Source organism: Peromyscus leucopus, chromosome 8a (assembly GCF_004664715.2).
Source record: "Peromyscus leucopus breed LL Stock chromosome 8a, UCI_PerLeu_2.1, whole genome shotgun sequence".
Taxonomy (NCBI): Eukaryota; Metazoa; Chordata; class Mammalia; order Rodentia; family Cricetidae; genus Peromyscus; species Peromyscus leucopus.
This window is the reverse complement of record NC_051085.1, coordinates 20,588,881-20,612,316: the sequence shown is the minus strand read 5'-3', so window position 1 is coordinate 20,612,316 and position 23,436 is coordinate 20,588,881. Positions and strand designations below refer to the sequence as shown.

Sequence of the window (23,436 nt, the reverse complement as noted above, 5' to 3'; positions counted from 1 at the left end):
AATGCTATTTGTTCAGCACTCTGCTTCATAATAAGGATACAGACTGAGGAAAACAGAGGCTTTCTCTCTATTGATTAATGGGAGTAAAGGAAAGAGAGGAAAGGGGGGATGATCAATGCTACTAACAAAGCCCACTAAAGAGGATAGATACCATGGCAGCCTTGGGGAAGGGAGATTAACACTGACTGAGAAGTTTGGAAAATTTTGACAGCAGAAGCAATTTATAATGTTGCATCTTTTAGAAAACAGTTTGGGAGAGAAAGAAATAGAGTAGTTCTTAATTAAGACTTAGGGAAAAAATGTAAGGAAAGATGAAGATATGGGTAATTGCATTTGTATTTAGAAAGGAAAAAAGCAATCCATTTGAATTAGAACATGAGAGATGCAGGAATTCACCGGGGCAGAGAAAGGCGATAGGAATCAATCAGCCCTATCAGTTCCAGGTCTTGCAAGAAAGTCCCCAGAGCTACATGACAAATGTCAGGGGCATCCAGAGTCATTTTCCTAAATCACCAGTGGTTAAAAATAAGGAAATAAAACCTTCAAAAAGGGATGCATATGGAAAGATTAGAATATAGGAGACTTGAATTCGTGTAATAAAATATAAAGTTTAATACAGATTTAAATGTTTCCAGGAACAAATACATATTATAGAAACTCCATTCCATTCATCAGTAAAGATGCTGAGTCGCAGTTCATTTAATGAAGACAATTTTGTAATTAGAATCAATAGGCCTGTCTGAGAAAATGGAAGTTACAGCATGAATAAACTCAGTCTTTTCATTAGCTTTCCCAGTGTTCTGTGGAGTGGTTTACCGACATTTGTTTGCACAAGTAGTTGCTCCATTGGAAAGGTATTTAAGTAGGAGAGTCTATTTGAGGGATCCACTCAGCAAAACAATGAATGGCTCATCAATAATTAAATCAATACTATTTATTATTCCCTTACTTAGATGCCCTCCAGTGGTTTGTCTAGAATGGTTTCAGCTAGAACTGTAGCAGAGAAGTGGGTAGAGGATACATTCCTGTAAGTTACTAATAAACGCAAAGTCTCAAAGAAACAACCTTATTCACAAAACTAGTCTGAGATGGTTGGGTTTCTTTCTTAGAAGTTGAAATTATTTCTCAAAAAAAAAAAAAAGCTTTAGTAGCCTAAATTTAAAGATAATCGTATATCTCAGTTACTTTTCCACTGCTGTGACAAAATACCATAACCTTTACTTATAGAAGAAATGGTTTATTTGGGTTTACAGCTCTATAGAGTCCATGACCATCAGAGGGAAGCGGCAGGCATGGCAGCTGGAGCAGAAACTGAGAGCTCACATCATGAGCCACAAGTATGAAGCAGAGAGAAAATGCATTGGAGATGGCATGAGTCTTTGAAACTCTCAAAGCTACCTCCAGTGATGTACTTCCTCCAAATAGGCCACACCCCCTAAACCTTCCCAAACAGCACCAACTGTGACCAAGTGTTCAAACACATAAGTGTATGGGGAGTCATTCTCATTCAAGGACCTATATGTGGGAACAAACATTTAATGAACACATGAATTCCTGGATACTCTAAGCTTTCTGTAACACACAATAATGCTCTTAATTTGTTGTTCTGACCTCATACCCTGTCATCAACCTTAACTTCTTTCAGTGAGCCCAACTCCCTTCTCATATTAGCTCCATTGGATGTTGTGGAATATTTGTTTAACAATGTAAAGATGTGTTGTACTTGTTTAACTATGTAAAGATGTGCTGCATTTCTTAATGTTGGAGAATATTTGTTTAACTAGTAAAGATGTGCTGCTGTTTTACCTTGCCTGCCTAAGGCACCTGATTGGTCTAATAAAAAGCTGAATGGCCAATAGTGAGCAAAGACATATAGGGGGGACTTCTAGGCAGGGAGAGTAAGTAGGAAGAGGAATTTAGGGTAGGGGGAAGAAAGAAAAAGATGCCAGGGAGATGCCAGGGGCCAGACAGACAGACACGGAAGAAGCAGGAAAGTAGGACATACAGAATGAAAGAAAGATAAAAAGCTCCAAGGTAAAACATTGATGAATAGAAACAGGTTAAATTAAGTTAAAAGAACTAGTGGGACAAGGCCTATAATCTAAGGTCAAGCATTCATAATTAATAATAATTTTCTGTGTCTTTATTTAGGAGCTGGTTGGTAGCCCAAAGAAAATGCCAACCACAGTTGGAGGCACAGAACTCTGGGTACTTATTGTTTACATAGTCTTATCAATTAATCTATTTCTAAAATATACCAGGAACTGGTTGCCACCACTTCAGCCCAGAAACAATCTCCTCTTAGCTAGAGTGTTTTAATCTTCTCAATGTCTCTGTACCTTCACCATAAATCTTTCTCCAAAGAAGAAACAACCCACTCATCTTTAACAGCTAGACTTCTATATCTCTACTAAAAAGTGATTGTGTGAGGTATATTTATGGTTTATAGGTTTGCCTTCATTGTCATTTTTACATAATGATGCTCTGTGAATTTTAAGTGTACCTTTTTGTGTGTATTTTGAGAGCTTACTTTTAAGTGTGCCTCTAGAATCAAATTGCCAAGTATTAAAGAATTACCCCTTCAACTCAGTGTTGAAAACTGAGCCATTCAATGACTCACAGTGATTCAGTGCTCAAAGAACATGAAATTGTTGCATTTTCCATCATAACTTTGCTTATGGGATGAAATTTGCAATTCTCACTACTGGCAAGCATCAAGTTTTATTTAGAAAGGAGGTCCAGAATCAGCTGCATTCTCTACACAGAAGCCCACTGAAGTTCTAGCTTCACACTTATAGCAAAATACACATTAGTAAATTAAGTCATCTGAAGAACACATGACAGTTTTCAACTGACTGACTACGGATTATTTGGGATATAGTATCATCATTGAGGAGCATCTGCAGTGAATTTGCAATAAGCACACCATAGGTGACTCTCATTCTTCCAGATTACTAGTACAGAAGGAAGAAAACTGGGCAGGACATGCACATGATGATCTAGAGACTCAGAGATGGCCCTAAGGAGACCATGATGATTTCCCAAGAGTAGATGGGACATACAAACAATACTAGTGTCCATTTGCACATATGATGAAAACCATATGAAGTAATGTTTACACATGAGGCTTTATCAAGACTGAATAAAGAGACTGAAAATTATCATACTAAAAATACAGGAGGCATTAAAAGTACCACCAGACATGGTAGCTTATGACTACAATCCCAACCCTTGGAAGACTGAGTCAAGGTGATCACTCTTGAATTCCAGGCCAGCCTAAACTAGACTGTGAGTTCCTGTGCAGCCTGAGCTTATAGCATGAGACCCTGTCTCAAAATCCAAAACAAAAAATAAACAGAACTCCGTAACATCCATAGAGAAGTCACCTGCTTTATTGCATAGATGAAAATTTTTACAAGGGCATAAGGTAGGTATAATTGTGCAAAATTGGAAGACAAGGTATTTATGTGCAGATATCACTCTGCTAATGAACAATTTACATGTACTCAATGTGTAAAAGTCCTGAATGTTACTGATATCAGTATCTGAGACTCATAAATAAGAAAGTACACAGAGTAGCTCTTCTGATCTGGGTGAGCACTTCACAAATTGATCGCCGAAGCACCGTGATGTGATTTTTTTTTTTTTTTTTTTTACTAAGAATATGACTGAAATACTACTGGCTGGGCTTCATAAAATGTTGTTTAAGGCAATCATTGTAGGAAATGTTATCAAGATTCATAATTGCACAAATCTGTAAGATCTTGCATTTCTGATCACAAGTTACACTGCTGTCGTAACTCACATAAAAATAATGGTAGTATTTCAGGAACTGTTTGCTGTCTATGGTAGCAAATTGTTTAGCCAATTCATGCAAGCTCCTTGGCTGTAGATCTGCAACGCCATAGGTCTGAGTCAGTACATACTCCAGTGTCCAGTTGGATTCTCCTTTTAGATTTGCTTCTGTTAAGTTCAAATAATACTGCAACATGTCCTATAATAAAGAAAATAACAACCCCAGTTCAGAGTGGTTTCAAAATATGGCCCAAATACATTTCTATAACAACTTCACTTCATCTGGGCAATGGTGATGCACGCCTTTAATCCAGCACTTGAGACGCAGAAGCAGGTGGATCTCTGTGAGTTTGAGGCCAGCCTGGTCTACAGAGCTAGTTCTAGGACAACCAGGACTACACAAAGAGAAAACCTGTCTACACACACACACACACACACGCATACACACACACGCACACACACACACACACACACACACACACACACACACACACACATCTCAATACCAAAAACTTGTATTGCTTTTTAAAATTTTCAAACTAATGAAAAAATATAATAGTACATCATCTAGATACACAGTGAGATATACAAAATAAAGCACCTTAAAATTTCACAGCTTAGAGATGACTACTTAGAGCTGATGGAAACCAGTAGAGTACCGAAGGTAGCAGTTTGGAAGAAGAAGAATTAATGTTTATTCTTAGGGAGGACAATAGTATGTATCAAAGTACACAAATAAGGCTACATCCATCCAGTGAAAGCTTGGGAAAAGTGACAAGATCAGGGCTTGGGATGTAGCTCAGTTATTAAAGTGCCTGTCTGCCTTGCATATGCAAGGTCCTGAGCTCAGTCCCTGCACCCCATAAATCTGGGCATGGGAGTGCATACCTGGAATCCCACCCAGCCCTTGGGAGATAGAGGCAAGGGGATCAGAAGTATCAATACAGTACACTTTAGGCTAGCCTGTGCTACATGGGACCTAGTCTTAAAACAAACATATAAAAATGGTCAGGAAGCCTTAAAGGGATGGTCACCTCCCACAAGCAAACTTTACCTACCCACCCATAGGGATGACAACAGACATAACATCTTTTGCTGTGGATATCGCTCTGTATGCTGTGAATGTGTTGCTCTGATTGATTAATAAATAAAATGCTGCTTGCCAGTAGCCAGGTAGAAAATATAGGTGAGACAAGCAGAGAAGAGAATTCTGGGAACAGGAAGGCTGAGTCAGGAGTCGCCAGCCAGACACAGAGGAAGCAAGATGTAGAAGTACCAGTAAGCCACAAGCCACGTGGCCACTTACAGGTTAATAGAAATGGGTTAATTTAAGATACCAGAACTAGATAGCAAGAAGCATGCCATGGCCATACAGTTTATAAGTAATATAAGTCTCTGTGTGTTTACTTGGGTCTGAGCGGCTGCAGGAGCCAGGTGGACACAGGAAACCTTCAGCTATAATCTTTAAATAAGGACACCATGAGATACCAACATCAAGTGCCTCTCTCATGGCTTGCTGAGAAACATTCTACTAAAAGAATGAAAACTTAGCCGGGTGGTGGTGGCGCACACCTTTAATCCCAGCACTTGGGAGGCAGAGGCAGGCGGATCTCTGTAAGTTTGAGGCCAGCTTGGGCTACCAAGTGAGTTCCAGGAAAGGAGCAAAATTACACAGAGAAACCCTGTCTCAAAAAAACAAAATAAAATAAAATGGGCACTCAATGTGTATTTGAAGAGAACTGATTTCTTTAAAACATTTTTAAAAAAGAATGAAAACTTCAAAGACATATATAAATGCATATAGGTGGGGTCAACTGAACTGCTCCAACTTACCAGCAATGTATAATCACCAGGTTTGTACTGAAATAGTCGGACACCAGGATTGTTTGTCTCTGTTTGTAAAACCCCTTTCACTGGTGTGACGGCAGGCGCCACAAATGCAGAATTTACTGGACTTCCTGGACCAAACAAACAACAACAACAAAAATCAGGTATATATTATAACATTTTAATTTAAATGTAAAAATATGAATAGCTTAGGTTAAGAGATCAATAGACAAACATTATGTGCCCATTGATTAATCCTCCAATTGTAATTGCCTCAAAGCACTAAGTGTTGCTTTTGAGAAAATAACGGTATTTAATATCAAAACCAAAGAGCTATTACTGATTTTTGTTAGGCAGATTAATGTTATCATGGTCATATAAATTACCTATATTTTCTAACAATGAATATACAATTATACAGATCTATAACTGACTTTATTTTTGAAAGTCACCTTTAAACACCAGATACAGATAGATGACAGACAGGTAGGTTATAGATTAAATAGATAAACGATGATAGATAGATAGATAGATAGATAGATAGATAGATAGATAGATAGATAGATAGATAGATAGATAGATAGATAGATAGATAGATAGATAGCAGATAAATGAGATATAGATGATTGATACAGACATAGATGACAGAACACAGATAGATAATAGATGTTAGACAGACAGATGATTGATGGATAAATATATGATAGTGATGACAAAGATGATAGAGAATGAATAGATAGCTGCTAAATACAGAAATACAGCAAGATCTTGATACATACATATTCAATACAAATGATAAGTAAACGGATTTGTTGATCATATTCTCAGCCTTTATATATATGTATATATTTGAAAATTTTTCATCCACAAAAAAGTCTACCATAACTTACATGCACAGATACACACAGAACAACAACAAATACAACAACAAACTGGTCTTTTTTTTTTTTATCATGACTAAAGCAAAGTTTCAATAATTATATATATAATAATTTGATTGGCACAAGCCTTTAATCCCAGCATTTGGAAAGAGAAGCAGGTAGATGTGAGTTTGCGGCCAGCCGGGTTTACATAATGAGTTATAGGCCAGCCAGAGTTACACAGTGAGACTCTGCTTCAAAAAAAAAAATATATCAAAATCAAAACATTAACATATTTTATAACATGTCTATTATAAGAACCGTAAACCAATTTTATAGTTGGGCATGGTGGCACATGCCTTCAATCCAGCACTGGGGTAAGCATAGGCAGGTAGATCTTTGTGAGTTTGAGGCCAGCCTGGTCTACCTAATGAGTTATATGACAGTCAGAGCTCCATAGTGAATCTTTCTCTAACAAAAAAGTCATATTATGATTTAAAAAAAATCAAACTTTAAAGTAGTCATTGTTATAAGATAATTTGTTCTAGATAAGAGATAAACATTTCAAAAATATTGTCAAAATACTGCAGAAAGTACAACTTGTTTCCCTCTTGTCTATATAAAAGCAAACTTTTATTATTTCTTGCTATAACTTCTAGTTTTCCTTCCTTTTACTGTAAGTGACAAGAGCAATTAAGAATGTGCTGAATATTTTAAGACAGTCTGTGAATTATGATCTGTACTTTAAATTCGGAGAAAAAAAAAACGAAGTCATATAAAGAGAAATTTGAGTGTAGCAGGTAAACAACAAACAGTATTTTTTCCTCCAAACAAAGAGTCTAGCATAAACTCGGAGTAAGCTAAGGCTTTCAGAAGCTTCTGTGTGAATGCCAAACAAGCAAGACTGGCCCTGCACAGCTGACCAGAGCTTACCTTGAAGAAATCCAGTCGCATGTCTAATCCTATGATTTGGGCACTCAGCATACAGCCATTCGAGATAAATAAGAAATGGCAATGGACTTTGCTTTCAAACAAAGCTTTAAATGCCATGATTAGTAAACACACTGGTCAGTCACAGCTATGCTCCAGCAAGGTGGACTGGAACCTGCATATAGGTCACCTTGATTACCTTTTTTATCGGAAAGAATCATAAGGCTGTCTCTGTGGGTGTGGCCATAGAACTGTCCTGCAATGACAGAGCTGTATTTTCTGAAAATATCCACCAGTTTCTCATTATAGTACTGCCTCACTGCTGGGGTACCCGTTGCATAAGGAAGGTAGCCCACTGGCACATGTGCTATGATGTACACCTGAAAAAAGAAATACAAGGAGGCAAATGACAGCTCGTTTGCACATTTATTGTTACTAAATGACAGCTGGATTGTTGTTGGTTTTCCTCTTTTGGGGGCCCCCCACCCAGCTCCCAAATAAATCACACAGGGAGGCTTATTCTTAATTATAAATGCCCAACCTTAGCTTGGCTTGTTTCTAGCCAGCTTTTCTGAACTTTAAATTAACCCATCTACCTTTTGCCTCTGTGCTTTTCCCGTTCTCTTATTTCTATAAATCTTACTCTTACTCCATGGCTTGCTATGTAGCTGCGTGGCTGGCCACTGGAGTCCTCCTCCTTCTCTGGCTCTTTCTTTTTCCTCCCAGGTTTCTCCTTCTATTTATCCTCTCTGTCTGCCAGCCCTGCCTATTTCTCTCTCCTTCCTCACTATTGGCCATTCAGCTCTTTCTGAGACCCTCAGGTGTTTTAGACAGGCACAGTAGCAATGCTTCACAGAGTTAAACAAATGCAATATTAACAAAAGTAACACACCTTCAAATAATATTCTACAACACTAGATACTCATGACTGAACACATATTAACTAAAATTTAGAAAGCAAAGACACTTTCTCTCCTGTTCCTGAGAATAAGGGAAAAAGCCACAATTATGCAATGATGCATTATGACATACATCTCATTTATTCTGGACTGTTGGATGGTATAAGAATATTGACCTGAGTCAACTTTGTTTTTAAATCTTGATTTTTAAGGCATTTATTAATTCCTGATTCTGCTAATTCTAGTCTAGAGGATCTACCTTCTCCTTATTTTGCAGAGAGCTGTTGAGTGTGTTTTCCAGCCATTCAAACTGATTTGCTGGGTCTGTCTTATTCAGGGTCATGATATTCGGGCCATAGTACAGGTTTGTATTTAGGCTAATGATCCTCAAGTTTGGATTACTTGCAACTTTCTGGGAGTAAAAGCCACCTGTAAAAACAAATGTAAAACACACTTTAGGAAGGTGAACACACAAAATGCAGATACCATGAAAGTGAATTCTTAAGGCTAACAATGCAGACTGGCATTCTCACTGGGTAAGAATCCAAGTTAACATTAACTGAAAAGGAACCATGGGTCAGGTCCAATGTATAAGATTATGAGGGAAGAGCAGTGGCATTGAATATGCATGTTTGGGTAGTGGGAAATGAAACTGATTTTTTAAGAAATAGTAATTTATATTATAGTAAACCCCAATGGCTCAAAATGCAGAGTGGTGGAATTATATCCCAACTGCCATGTCTACAACACAACTCCTGTACCTACAGTTCAGGGATCACTGTGGAAGACAGGGAAGAAAGATTGTAAGAGCCAGAGGATTGGGGAGTTTTCTATGAGATTGTGTGTTCTAAAAATATACACACATATATATATTTCTATTTGTCTACCTATTTATCTATCTACCTACCTATCTTCTTACCTATCTATCTATCTATCCATCCATCCACCTACTTACCTATCCATCATCCATCTATCCATCCATCCATATATATATATATGTCTATCTATCTATCTATCTATCTATCTATCTATCTATCTATCTATCTATCTACCTATCTACCTACCTACCTATCTATCCATCCATCCATCTATCTATCTATCATTTATCCAGTCACATAAGTAACAACAAAGAAAAGGCATCCATGCATTGAAAGAGCAAGAGGGGAGAGACACATGAGAGAATTAGAGGAAGGAAAGGGAAAGGAGAAATTATGCAATTATATTTTCACCTCAAAAAATAAAAAAAATAACAATTTATGCACTAGCTCCTAGTTTTAAATAATAGGACTTAAGCTGAGAGATACTGTGAAACATAAAATCTGAATAATGGAAATGCACAGGACCCTGCTAGATACACACAGAAAAAGAACACATATGCCCCACCCCTGAATCAGTGGAGACAGACACCAGAGGATCTGTCATATTGGAACATTTAGAGTGAGCCCCTCTGTTCTGGTGCCTGATTTCTTTGTCTTGTGCTCACTCACCAAGCATCTATTTCTTTAGCTTTCAATCATGACTGATCACACACAACCTCTTCGACTTCCATTTTCACCGCTATAGCCACAACATATTATGATTTTCCCCACAGTAATCATAGTGTAAGTGTGTGTGTGTGTGTGTGTGTGTGTGTGTGTGTGTGTGTGTGTTGCATGTAGAGGCTAGAGGCCAACCTCTCTAACGTCCTTCTTCAGATGCTATATACCTTGTTCATTGAGACAAGGACTCTCATTGGCCTGGACTTCACCAGGTTAGGCTCAAAGAACACAGAGCCCCAAAGATCCACCTGTGTCCACTTCCCAAGAAATTAAAAAGAAAAAGAACATTACATATTTACAACATACAATGGCTAGGGGTAAACATTCTGCTATAGTTTAGATTTGGAATGTTTTCAAATACCCTTATGTGTTTGCTGGTCCCAAATGATGGCCTTATTGAGAGGTTACTAAATCACCAGGCAGCATGAGAATCTACCCATTGAGAAGCTAAATGGGCAACTGGAGGTAGGGCCTAGTCAACTACAGGCAGTAGAACACAGGAGGAATGTCTTCAAATAGAATGTCTTATGTCTGCTCACAGACTCCTGTGCTCTCTCTCATTCTCTTTATCCTTCCCTATCTCTTTTTCCCTCCCTATCTCCTTTTCTGGTTGCCATGAAGTAAGGACCTATTCTCCACCATACTCATATGCCATGATGTCTTGGCCTCATCAGGGGCCTGAAGCATTGGGGCTAGAAGACCATGAGCCAATCGACCTTTGAAAGAAGAGTCTCAAATGAATCTTCCTTCCTTGTTTATCTCGGGTATTTTATCACTGTGCTGAAATGCTTACTAAACACACATTACTGTTCCAAAAGAGAGGAATGGGAAAGCAACAGAGAAGCCTCAGACAAAAGCAAGATGGACATTCAACGGGATAAACATTAAATTTTAACTCTGCGGCTGACATCTACTAGACACGGCAGTGGGGTATCAGCTTCAGTTGGGTTGTCCTATGGCCTTCCTGACTGCATGTCACATGTTCTCTCTGGGGCTGGCTCTGCTTGCATTTACCTCTTCCCTTGGAACTTCTGTGGTCTCCACACAGCTTCACACACCATCTTCTCATGGGCTGCCCACTGGAGGAGAGGGGAAGACTCACCATGTACTTTTCTACACATCTCAAGGCCCATCTGAAAACCTTAGCTATTCTCGCTTTACCAGCTGTTCCTTCATAACATTATGCTTTTGAGGTCAAAAGTATCTACTCTTTCTTCTCAATCCATTTTCTGATTTAAAACATGCACTTTCATTCATCTTCACATTCAAAGTTCAGCTTTTTCTTCATGTGATCGCAGTTGAGGGTGGGACAGGAAGGCAAAAAGCTCCTTCACAAGGTACACAGGCTCACATGTGTCCTAAAGTCTCACTGCTGTTTACTATCTTTCCTACAAAGTGGACACAAAGACCATCTAGAATTGGGAGACACAACCACATGTTAAAGATTTAAGTCTGAACAAGTAATAAAAAGGGAAGCAAAGGAGCATTCCACTAACCTTTCTTTAAAGTGCTAATAGCTTCTTCATCCAGCCACGGTTTCCAGAGGTCAGCTACAGCACTGTAGACCTTGCTGGTGGCTATTGGCAGCTGGTCCTGGCCACAAAGAAGACAATCCTCAATTGAAACTTTAAAGATATTTGGATTCATTAATGGGAATATTGCTTGAGTGCTGACTATGTTAGTCATCTGTAAGCACTAAATTTTCAGTCTTTAAGGAATTTGTATAACCTAGCAGAGAAAAGATAGACAAAAGTTGATGCACTGACTGTAGGACATACTGCCAAGAGCTACCATAGAGGTCCTAGGGAACAAAAGAAGAAGATCATGTCAGGCAAGGCGTGAAAGTATGGATTGAGTAACAATTTCAAGTTGGCATTAAAGCAAAATACATGATCCAGACATAAACACAACAGTACAGAGGTGTGCGCTATGTACAGAGAGATGCTCATGCTTAGGGCCTGGGCAGGGTTTAGATAGATGATGAGATCAAGTGTGTTCCCAAGACAATGAAGGCAGGTTTGAGCCTGCACACATGGGACTAGTGTAGCACCTTGTAAGATCAGAGAAAATTTAATGACTTAAGATGTTAATAAAGTCATTTAGAATACCATTACAAAGCTGCACAGTTCCTTCAAGAGTCAGATTTATGCCTGAGTGCTTGTGATTTGCACTAGACTCTTTGTGGAAGGCTAAGTTGTAACATATTGTAATTTAAAAACAATAAAATATATATATAAAAAAATTAGGAGCTGAAGAGACAGCTCAGCAATTAAGAACATGTATTGCAGAAGACTGAGTTTGGGTCCCAGCAGCCATGTTGGGTGGCTTACACTGCCAATCCCAAAGGATCTGATGTCTCTAGCTTCATGTGCACACACACCCACACACACACACACACACACACACACACACAGTTTTAAAAATATTTTTTTCCGTTTGGACTAAGACCTGACTACACACACACACACACACAGAGAGAGAGAGAGAGAGAGAGAGAGAGAGAGAGAGAGAGAGAGAGAGAGAGTTTTAAAATTTTTTTTGCCTTTTGGACTGAGACCTGACTACCACAGAGAAACAAGCTATAATAAGAAGAGACCTTACCCATGCTTACCCATGAGCTTGGCAGCACCAGTCTTACCAATGTAGAAGTAAATAGAAACCCTGGTCCACACTGCTAACTTGAGCAGTAATGGGAAAGAACTCCTGGGTAAGTAATCTGCCTCTGATGAACAGGTGAGGCAGTTGCACATCTCTGTATATGTTTATGGAGTTACCCTGCAGCTTTAGGGGCTTTTAATGGGAAATTTTACACTAGTATTCTCTAAAATTATATCCCAGATAGCAGTCTTTAGGGAAATTTGTTCTGAAATTTTCTCGTAGTGTTTGATATATCTAAAGCTGTGAGGTGAATGAGAGCAAGGGAGAAACACAAGAGGAGTTATAGGAGGGGAGAGGAAAGGATGGAAATGATATAAATACAGTACTCGTACGTGAAACAGTAAAAAACGTGTTTTTACATTAAGAAAGATCAGGTGGGTATGGTGGTGCAAGCCTTTAATCCCAGCATTCAGGAGGCAGAGGCAGAGGCAGAAAGAAAAGAAGTAATAGGAAAAAAAAAATCACAAGGTAGGGACTGGAAATCAGATTCAAGGGAGAGTACCTGTTTAGTTTGTGGGAGACCTTGGGTTTAGAATGTGGGAGACCCTGGATTCAATCCCCATCAGTAAAACCCATAATTGGGGGGAAATGTAATTTGTATATATGCAGCCCAATTTACCTACGGAAAGAGCAATTTAGAAGTCAGTATTTATGTCTTTGACTTGCTTTAAGATTTGACTTGAACAAAAACAAGGATGAAGATAAAATAAAATCTCAAAGAAATAAAAAAATGTTCACTTGGTATATGATTTAATGACCACAACTTTACATACTGAGGGCTTATGAGGTATCAGGAAATATGTTACACTCTTTTCATATATTATCACTGATACGCACAAAAGCTTTGAAAGGCAAATATTGTCACTCTTGTTTGTAAATGAGTAACCTATGGAAGAAAGACATGTAATAAGAGAATGTCTTTCTGTACGCTGCGAATATGTGTTGTTCTGATTGATAAATATGTGTTGTTGATTGATAAATAAGGCCATTTGGCCTATGGAAAGGCAGCTTAGAGGTAGGCAGGAAATTCAAAGAGAGAGACAGGGAGAAGGTGGAGGAGACACCAGTGAGCTGCTCAAGGAGCAACATGTAATGGGACACAGATAAAGCCATGGAACATGTGGCAATACATAGATTAATAGTTATGGGTTAATTTGGGATATAGAGCTAGCTAGTTAAAAGCTTGAGCCATGGCCATGCAGTTATAATTAATATAAGCCTCTGTGTGCTTACTTGGGGTATGTGAGTGGGAGAGATTTGTCCTGACCGCTGGCAGGCTGAGACACAGGAAAAAAATCCAGCAACAGAATTACCTAAGGCTAAGCAAGGTCTCTGAACAGAGGATGATGGAACTATAAATTCTCATGAACAAATCTCTGTACAAATCGATCCTTTTTGTTTTGTTTTTGTTTTTTCATTTTTCAAGAGAGGGTTTCTCTGTGTAGCCATGGCTATCCTAGAACTCACTCTATAGACCAAGCTGACTTCAAATTCACAGAAAGCCACCTGTGTCTGCCTCCGGTGCTGGCATTAAAAGCATGCACCACCACTGTCCAGCTTGAGTTTTACACCGCTGTAACAGAACACTGTACCATAGCTAAGTATGCACAGGCACCTTAACAAATGGCTTCTGTGAGTGACTGGAGTCAGGTCACATCAAGCATTGAATATCCTGAAAATAGTTTTTGTCTTGCATTACATCTGAATCAGATAAGCTGGATTGGAGCACGGACCTTTGTTTATTTTAATAGTCTTCCTATTGTGCCCTTAATAATAATCTACCTTAAATCAGAATGTGCTGATCTTCATATGTCTACAGGTTTGGAAAAATGGAAACACCTGTCTGTATTAACCTTGCTTTATAGGCCTACTATGGAAATGGCAAATGAATAAGAAAATACACTGAAAGGACTGGGGAAACTAAGACGTTTATAACAAAAAAAAAAAAGAACTAAAAATGCACAAACTATGAAATTTACTTCTAAAGAACATTATTGGCATAATACTTTATGAATTTTGTTTTTTTTTAATCATTTGAAAATACCCATAACCTTCCTTGATGGTTATCCCAGGAGTACTTCCTTGAGACACATTCTTACACCCTACCTTTGTCATAATTTTGACACTATTAATAGGTAAATCATCTAAGCACATTTTACCTGTGGCCAGTAATCATGATTGCCCAGTGCAGGAAAAACCTGGAGGTTTGGAAAGAGGCTCTGGACCGTCATTGTCATGTTAGTGATCACCTTTATAACAGTGCCTGTAGACAGCTCAGGCACTGGGACATGAGGTGGGCTATCCCTGAAAAGGAGACAGAAGTGTAGAGAATAAAATCGCTAGATTTATGGGTGATAACTTGTTGTAGCTATCATAAATGTTTACTTTAGAATAACAAATTAAAATTAAAAAGTCAAAGAGTAGCCAATGGTGATGGCATACGCATAGTCCCTACTATTCACTAAGGGATGGGTTGAGCCCAGTATTTCAAGATCAGCTTGAACTACATAGCAGAACACAACCTCAAAAGGGGTAGGGGGATGAGGTGAGACAAATACTCTTCATCTACTGATAATAGAAAAGGGGGTAGGTGGTAATACAGGAAATTCTAGCCTATTTTACTCCCTGGATGAAGATTTATAAGAAACAGCACAGAAACAGAAAAGTGTAGACTTCAGGACCAAAAGCATGAATCAAATATCTGTTTAACCAACAAGTAATTATATACACGTGGGCGAGTTGTTTAGGATCTCAGTGTCTTCATTTTCTCCCCTCTATCATGGAAATAATATGATCAAGGGATATAAATGTTAATAAGTTGCAGAATAGAAATTAATTAAAACAGTCCTCCACACAAAGTAAACACCTTATAAAGATTAGCTATAGCCCGTATTCAGGAATTAGAAATACAGTCCTCACCACAGTATTTTGATGGATGGACCTAGTTAATTATCCCCCCATAAAATGATGCTTCGCGAAACTGTCATCACAGGTTAACACCCATTATTGTCTTTTGTTCTTAATTATTTAACCAAAACTTATTGTTGTATTAATCCATATTACAAGAAACTAATGCAAGTGTGTTACTTATGGAATCATCTCTTGGTTAACACAAACATATTTATGAAGTCTACACCACAGGAAAAAACCCCACAGGATGTCTAAAACTGTTTTTAGCACTAATAATATTGACTAATGTAGTCTAGTATTTTTTTACATAACACGTTTTATTAAGTCTGAGAGTTGCACATATGCATACAATTTACCTTGGTCATAGTCACTTCCCATTCCCACTAACTCATCCTAGATCAACACCCACCTCCCACTCCCTCCCGACTTCATGCCCCCTCTTTTTCCTTTTTAACTGAGTCCAATTTGCACTGGGACCTTTCACTGTAGTGTGAGACCTAGCATGCTTTAACACAAACAATTCTTTATGAAATTTAGCACACTAATGAAGATTGTCACACTATTAGGACAATACTACATAATTAAGAGTTTATGTACTTTCTTACCCTGTCCATATCATGAAAGATGCTTCTTGTCCTGAATTCTTAATAAAATCAAATGCTGACAAAATAAGTTGATATGGAGAGTCACACAGAAAATCTCCAAAGGGGCCAGGATTGGAGGCATTTGCACCTTTGGATGAAGCACACACCTTGGTGTGGTCATCTGTGATGTGGTAAGTCGGGTCTAGATGTAAGTCAGTCACATGCCAAAACTGTCCTGTTGGTTAGAAAAGAAATACCGATAAATTTGTGTTTGGAGTAAGACCGAGACATCTGCTCCCCTCACCACAGAAGAAAGTTGTCACAATTTCGGGGTTCTTACACTACAAAGTTAAGTGCAACTCTCTCCTGTGAGATGAAGAAGCATCAAATAACAGAAGAACATACAACTTTGACGTGTGAAACCAATGAGTCCAGAGTTAGCCTGACTACTCAGCAAAGACTCCAGGAAAGATGAGATTGCACAATGAAACGCTTGGTGCCATCTTTCTGAGAAGCCAGTGAGATAGTATCCTACTGTGTCTCAATAGCATGTCTTCTTGCAGAATTGAGAAATTATTTGCTTTACTCTTGTAGAAAAACAATCACTTAAAAATACTATCTACTGTACCAAGATTGTACACACAGATAGAGTGCAGAATCAGGAGATGTTTATCTCAGGTAATTCTTATACTGAGTTGATTTCTCTCAGCATTAAAGGAAAAACAAATCTTGAATAAAAGCCATGACACAAACATGATTGCTTAGATGTTCTTTAAAGCTAAGTAATCAGGTAAAAACCATCATACACTTGTACTCAACGTTTATATTATGGGAGGCAGTTCTTAAAAGACAAATTTTCTATTGGGCTCAGGGAAAAGCCAAATCAATCTATTTTTGCAGTAATCCTATATGGAAATCATATTAAGAAATATTATTTCATTGAAAGAATTATTAGTACAAGTCATGATATCTTTTACTATGAATCTGTGTTATATGCACAGGTGGAGTTTATTTATTTAGTTAGTTAGTTAGTTAGTTAGTTAGTTAGTTAGTTAGTTTTTTTTGAGACAGGGTTTCTCTATGTAGTTTTGGTGCCTGTCCTGGATCACATTCTATGGACCAGGCTGGCCTCGAACTCACAGAGATCCACTGGCTCTGCCTCCCCAGTGCTGTGATTAAAGGCATGCGCCACCCCTGCCTGACTGTCAGGTGTAGTTTATATGACAGATATGGTATTAAGAAATTTATATATGTTATATCACTTCATTCTCAAAGGGACTCCATGAAGTTGAACTTACCATTTTGAGTTTGTGGTAGAGAGAAACTAATGTTGGGTGTGGTTTGAATGAGAAATATCCCCATAGGCTCAGGTATTTGAATATTTAGTCCCCAATTAGTGAAGTGGAGTTAAGGAATCTTTAGGAGGTGTAGCCTTGGTTGAGGAAGTACCTAATGGTGGGATGGGTTCTGAGAGTCCATAGCCTTTCCCCCCAACTCTGCCATCTCTGTTTTCCATTTGTGGTTGAAAATGTGATCATTGAGCTTCCTGATCCAGCCCCATGTACCATGCCTTCCTATCCTGGATCTAGAAACCCAAATAAACTCTACTGTCTAGAAGTTGTCTTGATAGTGGCATTTCATTTATCACAGTAACAAAAGTTCACTAATACACTGACTCAAATAGAAATTTGGTAAGCATACACAACTTATATATGATCCAGCATATAAGGGAGCCCATATGTTGAAAAGCTCTCAAGTTTCCTTATATATAATTTATATAAAAACACAACCATTGTGTTGCTTTCTCATATATAATTAACATCTTCAACACTGACATGTGTCCAGCTTTAACAGCCATGATGTTTTTTTACTTTTCTGAAAGCATAGAAACCTTTAGGACAACAGAACTAAATTTTGGAATCACAGAAGATCAAACATTTTCCTTATTTTGTTTTAATTATCATACTTATTTAGTGAGTATATTCTTCGCATTTTTTCATTTAATTGCTCTTCAAAATAACCCTCCAAATATGCTGCAAAGACATACTTAAAAGAGTTTTGAACTCACTCTGATTTCAATTTACATCTGAAATATATCAGAAGAAACAGCAAAAACAAGTAGGATGCAAACTTTTTAATTTATGCAAAAATGATAAAACTCAATAAAACATAATGGGAAAAACACAGTGAAAGCAGTTATGATGATGTTTTGACTGGTGATGTGAGGCATGCCTATGAGGAACTCTTGAGTCCTGATGTAGAAAGACCCAGGCCACAATGGCAGGCACTAGTCTCAAGGCACATGATCCTGGATTGTGTAAGTGGAGAGAAAACTGGGCATAAGTAAACATGGGTCATTTCTTCTCTGTCTGCTCTTGACTGTGGATGTGACCAGCTGCCTTATGTTCCTACTCTGACTTCCCAGCAACAACGAGGCAAGCATTTGACTATAGCCACAGAAATGAAATTAAAACAGCAGTGAACTTGCTAAGTAGCAAGGACAAGTTATTGTTTGGGGGTCAGTTCTTGCCAGTGTCAGCATAATTTTATAACAAGGGTTTACATGTAAGAAGTAGAAGACTTGAAATCCAGATGGAAGTTGAAATAAAGTAGTATCTGTGGTCAATTACTCAGTATTCATTACTCAAAGACTTAATCAGTCTTTGGAAATATCAGCCAAGAGTAATTTCTTTCTTTCCACACAAAGCAGAAAATGCCCTAAACTTTATCTCGAGTTCAGTTATACCGTATCCCAGTACACAAAGCAGAGGAGGCAGATTGATTGGCATTATCATACAGGCTGCCCTTCCATCTCACTTTTATGTCAACCTGTGTTCGTACTATTTGTAGAATGTAAACATGCAGCGACTACACATACAACAGAAAGGCGTTGTGTTGTGACACCAGAGTCAGGCAGCCTGACTTCTGACCTAATCTCTGCCACCAGTAATTAAAGTTGGCTGTGTGACCTTAGCCTGTTTCATCTGTCAGATGGAAATGTAATGGTGTCCTGTAAGATAACAGGTATCTTAGCTGTAGCAGAAAGCAAGTCCTTAGAAGGTACACGACACTGAGCAAGCTACATTTTAGTTTTGCTATCATTATTTTAGAAAGCCTGCCATCTGAAATTGAATTTCCCCATTTGCACGTGACCGTTCAATTTCATCAAGTACTTATGACATGTTTAGTACGTTCTCTAGGCTTTTCGTCATTATTGTCCGTTATAACAGACAGAGAACTGAAGTGCACAGAGATTAAGCCGAAGTCGAATATCATAAAGAGGGCGGAGACACTGAACTCACGTTGCTTTTAACCTCTGTACACTGCCTCCCACATACTTAGTCAAATGGGCTGCCTCACACAAAAGTAGATAATGGTATCTACATACAAGGTGCAGTGAAGATTAAGGTAAATAAGATCATGAATGGATTAAATTTTCATAATCTGAAACTTGAAATGGATTAGAGTACATCCTTCTGACAGAATCCAGTAGCTGGTTCACAGAGTTCCAAGAACTGGGAATTTGCCTGATAGAGTAGGCCCTTAGCAAAGACTCTTTAATTTATAACTAATGACATTTAGGCAAAGGCCGATTTCAGGCTTCCCTCCATATCATGTGACTAGTCAATGAAAGCTAAGCTAGAACCAGTTTCTCCAGATGACAAGGTGCTGTTTCTCCCACACTGCTGGATAGACAAATGAGTGGGTAATAGTTTCACTGAAGGATTGCTTTAAATGAGTCAGAACCTCTGGAGGTTTTTACATCCTATATTTAATGAAATTGTGCATAAAGAGTGTGTGTGTGTGTGTGTGTGTATGTGTGCGTGTGTAAGGCCACCAATCTGGCCTGTGATCCAGTCAGTAACACACTCGAGTAGAAACTTTCTAGTTCAAAGTCCAAAATACTTTACCACAATTGCTTTTTTCTTCTTCAGATAATTTTTCAAAGATTTCTCAAGAAATAATGCTTCCCACATGTCTAGACAGATAAATGATCAGAATTGGTCTAGACAAATGCTCAAAATTTCCAAGAAAAAAACTTAAGTCAAAGAATGTTTAATAACTTGTCCCAGCAAACCCAATGAACCACGACTGTAGGGACAACTGTATGCAGTTGTCTAAATAGGGGTTGGTTTATCTGTTTAAAATGTCAGTTCCTATGTGCTAAATACACCAGTAAATGACAGTCTACTAAATCAAAAAAAAAAAAAAAAAGGAGCCAAACACATTCAGGTAAACAACACCAAGGTGGTTATCCTCCAGTCACCTGGACTTGGCAAGGGAGAAAAGTAGGCCTGGGAATTTAAACACAGTGAGAAAGCAAGCAGAGGTCAGGCTGGGTGGAAGTTGTGGGGAAAGTGCCAGGGAGAAAGAGGAGAAAGCGTGGAAAATAATACATGCAATGTGAAACCCCATGACATCTCTTCATGGACTCCAGCTAGCCTCTCTCGGTTTGCCTCTCTGGGCTTCCTAGGCAGTAGGAGGTGATTCAACCATGTCACCTCCCCTACCAAAACAGGAAACTAAATGAAGATTCACATCACACACACACACACACACACACACACACACCACACACACACACCACCACCCCACCACCACCACCACCACACCACTCCCGCGCAAGCAAATTTGCACACGAAGGCTTTCAGCAATTAACTCTAAAAGGTGACTGACTTTGCCTGTGGTGCAGCCTGAGACATCTTTAGGTCAAAATCCTGAGGAGTCACCAATTTAAATAGCCAATTCCTGGTGCTAAGCCTGCTGCCTGACAGACACAATTCCAGCAGAATAAAAACACAAGGCAACAGCATACATACACAGTATGTGGGGTGGGGGTGGGGGGTCTGTTATGATTGTTATTTGCCAGAGTTGGCAAACCAGACATACAACCGTGGCTTGCAAAGGCTTGACCGACTAAGTTAGGCTCACTTCATGCTCAGGCAAAGATAAGGGACCCGCCCCCGCTTCGCTCCCCCACCCCCACCCCGCTCCGCCCCCAGAACATTCCTGAAGTCCTGTGCAGATAGATAGACCAGCAGCTTAGACAGGAGACAGACAGCCGAATTTCAGTTCTGAGCACTGCAGAAAGTCTCAAGTACAGCTAGCTCCCTCAATCAAAAGAGAAACCCTCTCTTAGCAACCCCACCCCAGCTAGAGTAATTATTTTTCAAGGGGGGGGGGGCAGTGACCTTAATTTTTTTAAACCCAGAAGGCATCCTACAATCTTACTAAACAGTCTGAAGATGGATTCCCCAACTTGACAGAGATCAGAAGTGTTTACCTGACCCCAGGTACCCATCCCCACAAGTCTGGATTCAGTAATTCTGGAGTGGGGCTGAACTTACCGCATCTTACCAAGTTTAGGAGCTACTGTTCACTGCTGCTTCTGCTAGGGTGAGGGGCGAAGGGACGGAGGGCAGGGGGTGAGGCAGGCACCGGCTAAGTGTTACAGAACAGAGCAGTTCACCACTCAAAGACCCAAGTGCACCAAGGGATAAAAAAGAGCTCACAAGTTTTACTGTGAGCATGGGAGGGACGAGAAGCCTGAAGACCTGGAGAGACAGAGAAAGCCTCCGACTTCAGTGAGCAGAACAGAACAGAAGGACGCTTTGTGTAGGACGCAGGTGTGGGGACTCTTGTCTGTCCCCCTCAGCTCTGGGCAGACTGGGTGATTTAGGGAGTACCCACAGCAATTCTTAGCTTGCCTTTCCTGCTGGACCGCCGCTTGGGCTTTCTTCCCTCGGGAGCAAAACAACCCCCGACCCAGGATGTAAACAAACGCCCAGCAGGCGACTCGCTACTGGCTCCCACAGACTCCCCCTCCCCGCACGGTGGCCCGGGGCCCAGTGACCTTGCTATCTGGCCTTGGACCACAGTGACCAGCGTGGCTGCGTCCTATGCCCAGCCGCCCACGCACAGTCGAGACTTCCCCGGTCCCTTCCATAGTCCCGTGCACAGTTGCGATCTACTCACCCACAGTTGGGGCCCGACCGGCGGGCGCCAGGGGCACCCCGAGGCCCGGGTGGCAGAGCCAGGCAGCCAGCAGGCAGCAGAGGAAGGTGCCCAGCAACGCCATGGCGAGCAGCGGTCACTGCCCCGGAGAGGCTAGGCTAGGGCGCTGCTGGGACCCACAGGCCCTGGGGGTGGGGAGGAGGCCAGAGCCGCTCTGGGTGTAGACGCCCAGCAGATCACGTGCAAGGGCAGATTTCCCCAGAGCATAAGTTCTCCTGACCTTCCGGACTGTAATTTTACTTTAATATGCTTCCTTATTTCTGAGGTCAGTGGGAAGGAATATTCTTGTGCCAACCCCATGCACATTATCTTCCCTGAACCCCAGGAGCGCCTACCTGACAGGGCCACTTAGGAGAGGTGCTGGCAGGGGCGGGGAAACTCTGAAGTGTGTTTGAGACATTTGAGTAGCAGATGGGTCTGAATTTCCTCAGTTTCTGCACCACCCGAGAGACTCAGGACAGAAAGGCAAATTCCCAAGCCTCAGGCCGGCTCTGATGAATCAACACTCCAAGAATGGAACCCAGCAGTGTGTTGGCTTCCCAAGCCTCCAAGGTGATGCATCGGTGGAGTTTGCAAACACATCCGTCCTGTCCCGGGTTCACCTGAACCCCCCACCCCAACTGAGTTACAGCACGTCCTCATGCAATACACCTGGTCAATGCAAATAGAGACTGTTGATTTTACACGCCGACGGAAGTTTGGGAAACTATTTTGGCAAGGAAGCCAGACTCCCCAAACTATGTTTGATATATATTCTGTGTTCTTTCTTTTGGCATTCATGAGAATGCAGTCTCTTTAAAATAAAGCCAATAACTTTAGTTTATAAGGCGTGGGGTTTATGTGGAGAAGACCACACCTTTGAGAAACACTAACCTCATAAAAGAGGGGAGCCGGAGCACCTTGAAGCTGTGCTGTGTTAAAAGATCCTGCAAAATACTATACTTTAGCTGAGTTTACTGGGGGAAGGTGGATGCTTTAGGTAGAAAGCCAAAATTTTCCTAGGTTATCTTGGACCCTTTAATAATCAATTGCCTTAACTTGTGTATCTAGCACAGTATTCTCATGACTAACAGGGTAACTTAGAATACATCACTAAGCTTAATTACTCTTTAGATTCCTACATTCCTAAAATTAAGAATACTACATCTAAATGCTATAGATTTACCTACTTGGGTTTACATTCTTTCTACCACAAACATGATTGGTAAATGTATTGATTTATTGCTTTCTTCATTCTGTACTATATAATTTTCTATAACCTATTCCATGCTGCAACAAACACTTAGAGAAAATTGAATCTGTGTTCCCGGCCTGGGAGCACACCTATTTGGTTCAGAATACATTATTCTTATATTCTTGCCAGGTAATTTTACCAAAGTGTTTTACAAATAAATTTTCCATCAGAGAAAAACGTTATTTT

General features: G+C 39.8%; 1 protein-coding gene across 1 annotated transcript; it reads right to left on the bottom strand.

The window, feature by feature from the left end:
- Nucleotides 1-3,370: 3,370 nt before the first annotated feature.
- Smpdl3a (sphingomyelin phosphodiesterase acid like 3A) lies at nucleotides 3,371-22,305 on the bottom strand. The gene is made up of 8 exons (XM_028868351.2): nucleotides 21,978-22,305; nucleotides 16,023-16,236; nucleotides 14,667-14,811; nucleotides 11,346-11,442; nucleotides 8,571-8,740; nucleotides 7,612-7,792; nucleotides 5,629-5,753; nucleotides 3,371-3,994 (listed from the first exon to the last, which is right to left on the bottom strand). Exons 1-8 carry the CDS (start codon nucleotides 22,078-22,080, stop codon nucleotides 3,677-3,679), a joined length of 1,353 nt encoding a protein of 450 aa, XP_028724184.1. The 5' UTR covers nucleotides 22,081-22,305; the 3' UTR covers nucleotides 3,371-3,676.
- Nucleotides 22,306-23,436: the final 1,131 nt, after the last annotated feature.

What these genes read in the sequence shown, in the direction of transcription:
- Smpdl3a (XM_028868351.2), bottom strand. Translation starts at nt 22,080, where the DNA reads ATGGCGTTGCTGGGCACCTTCCTCTGCTGCCTGCTGGCTGCCTGGCTC. An exon ending in CTCTGCAAAATAAGGAGAAG is followed by an intron (nt 7,793 to 8,570) that starts GTAGATCCTCTA and finishes TTCTTTTTTCAG; the next exon opens with GTGTACATCATAGCACATGT. An exon ending in CTGGTGATTATACATTGCTG is followed by an intron (nt 3,995 to 5,628) that starts GTAAGTTGGAGC and finishes TCTTTATTATAG; the next exon opens with GACATGTTGCAGTATTATTT.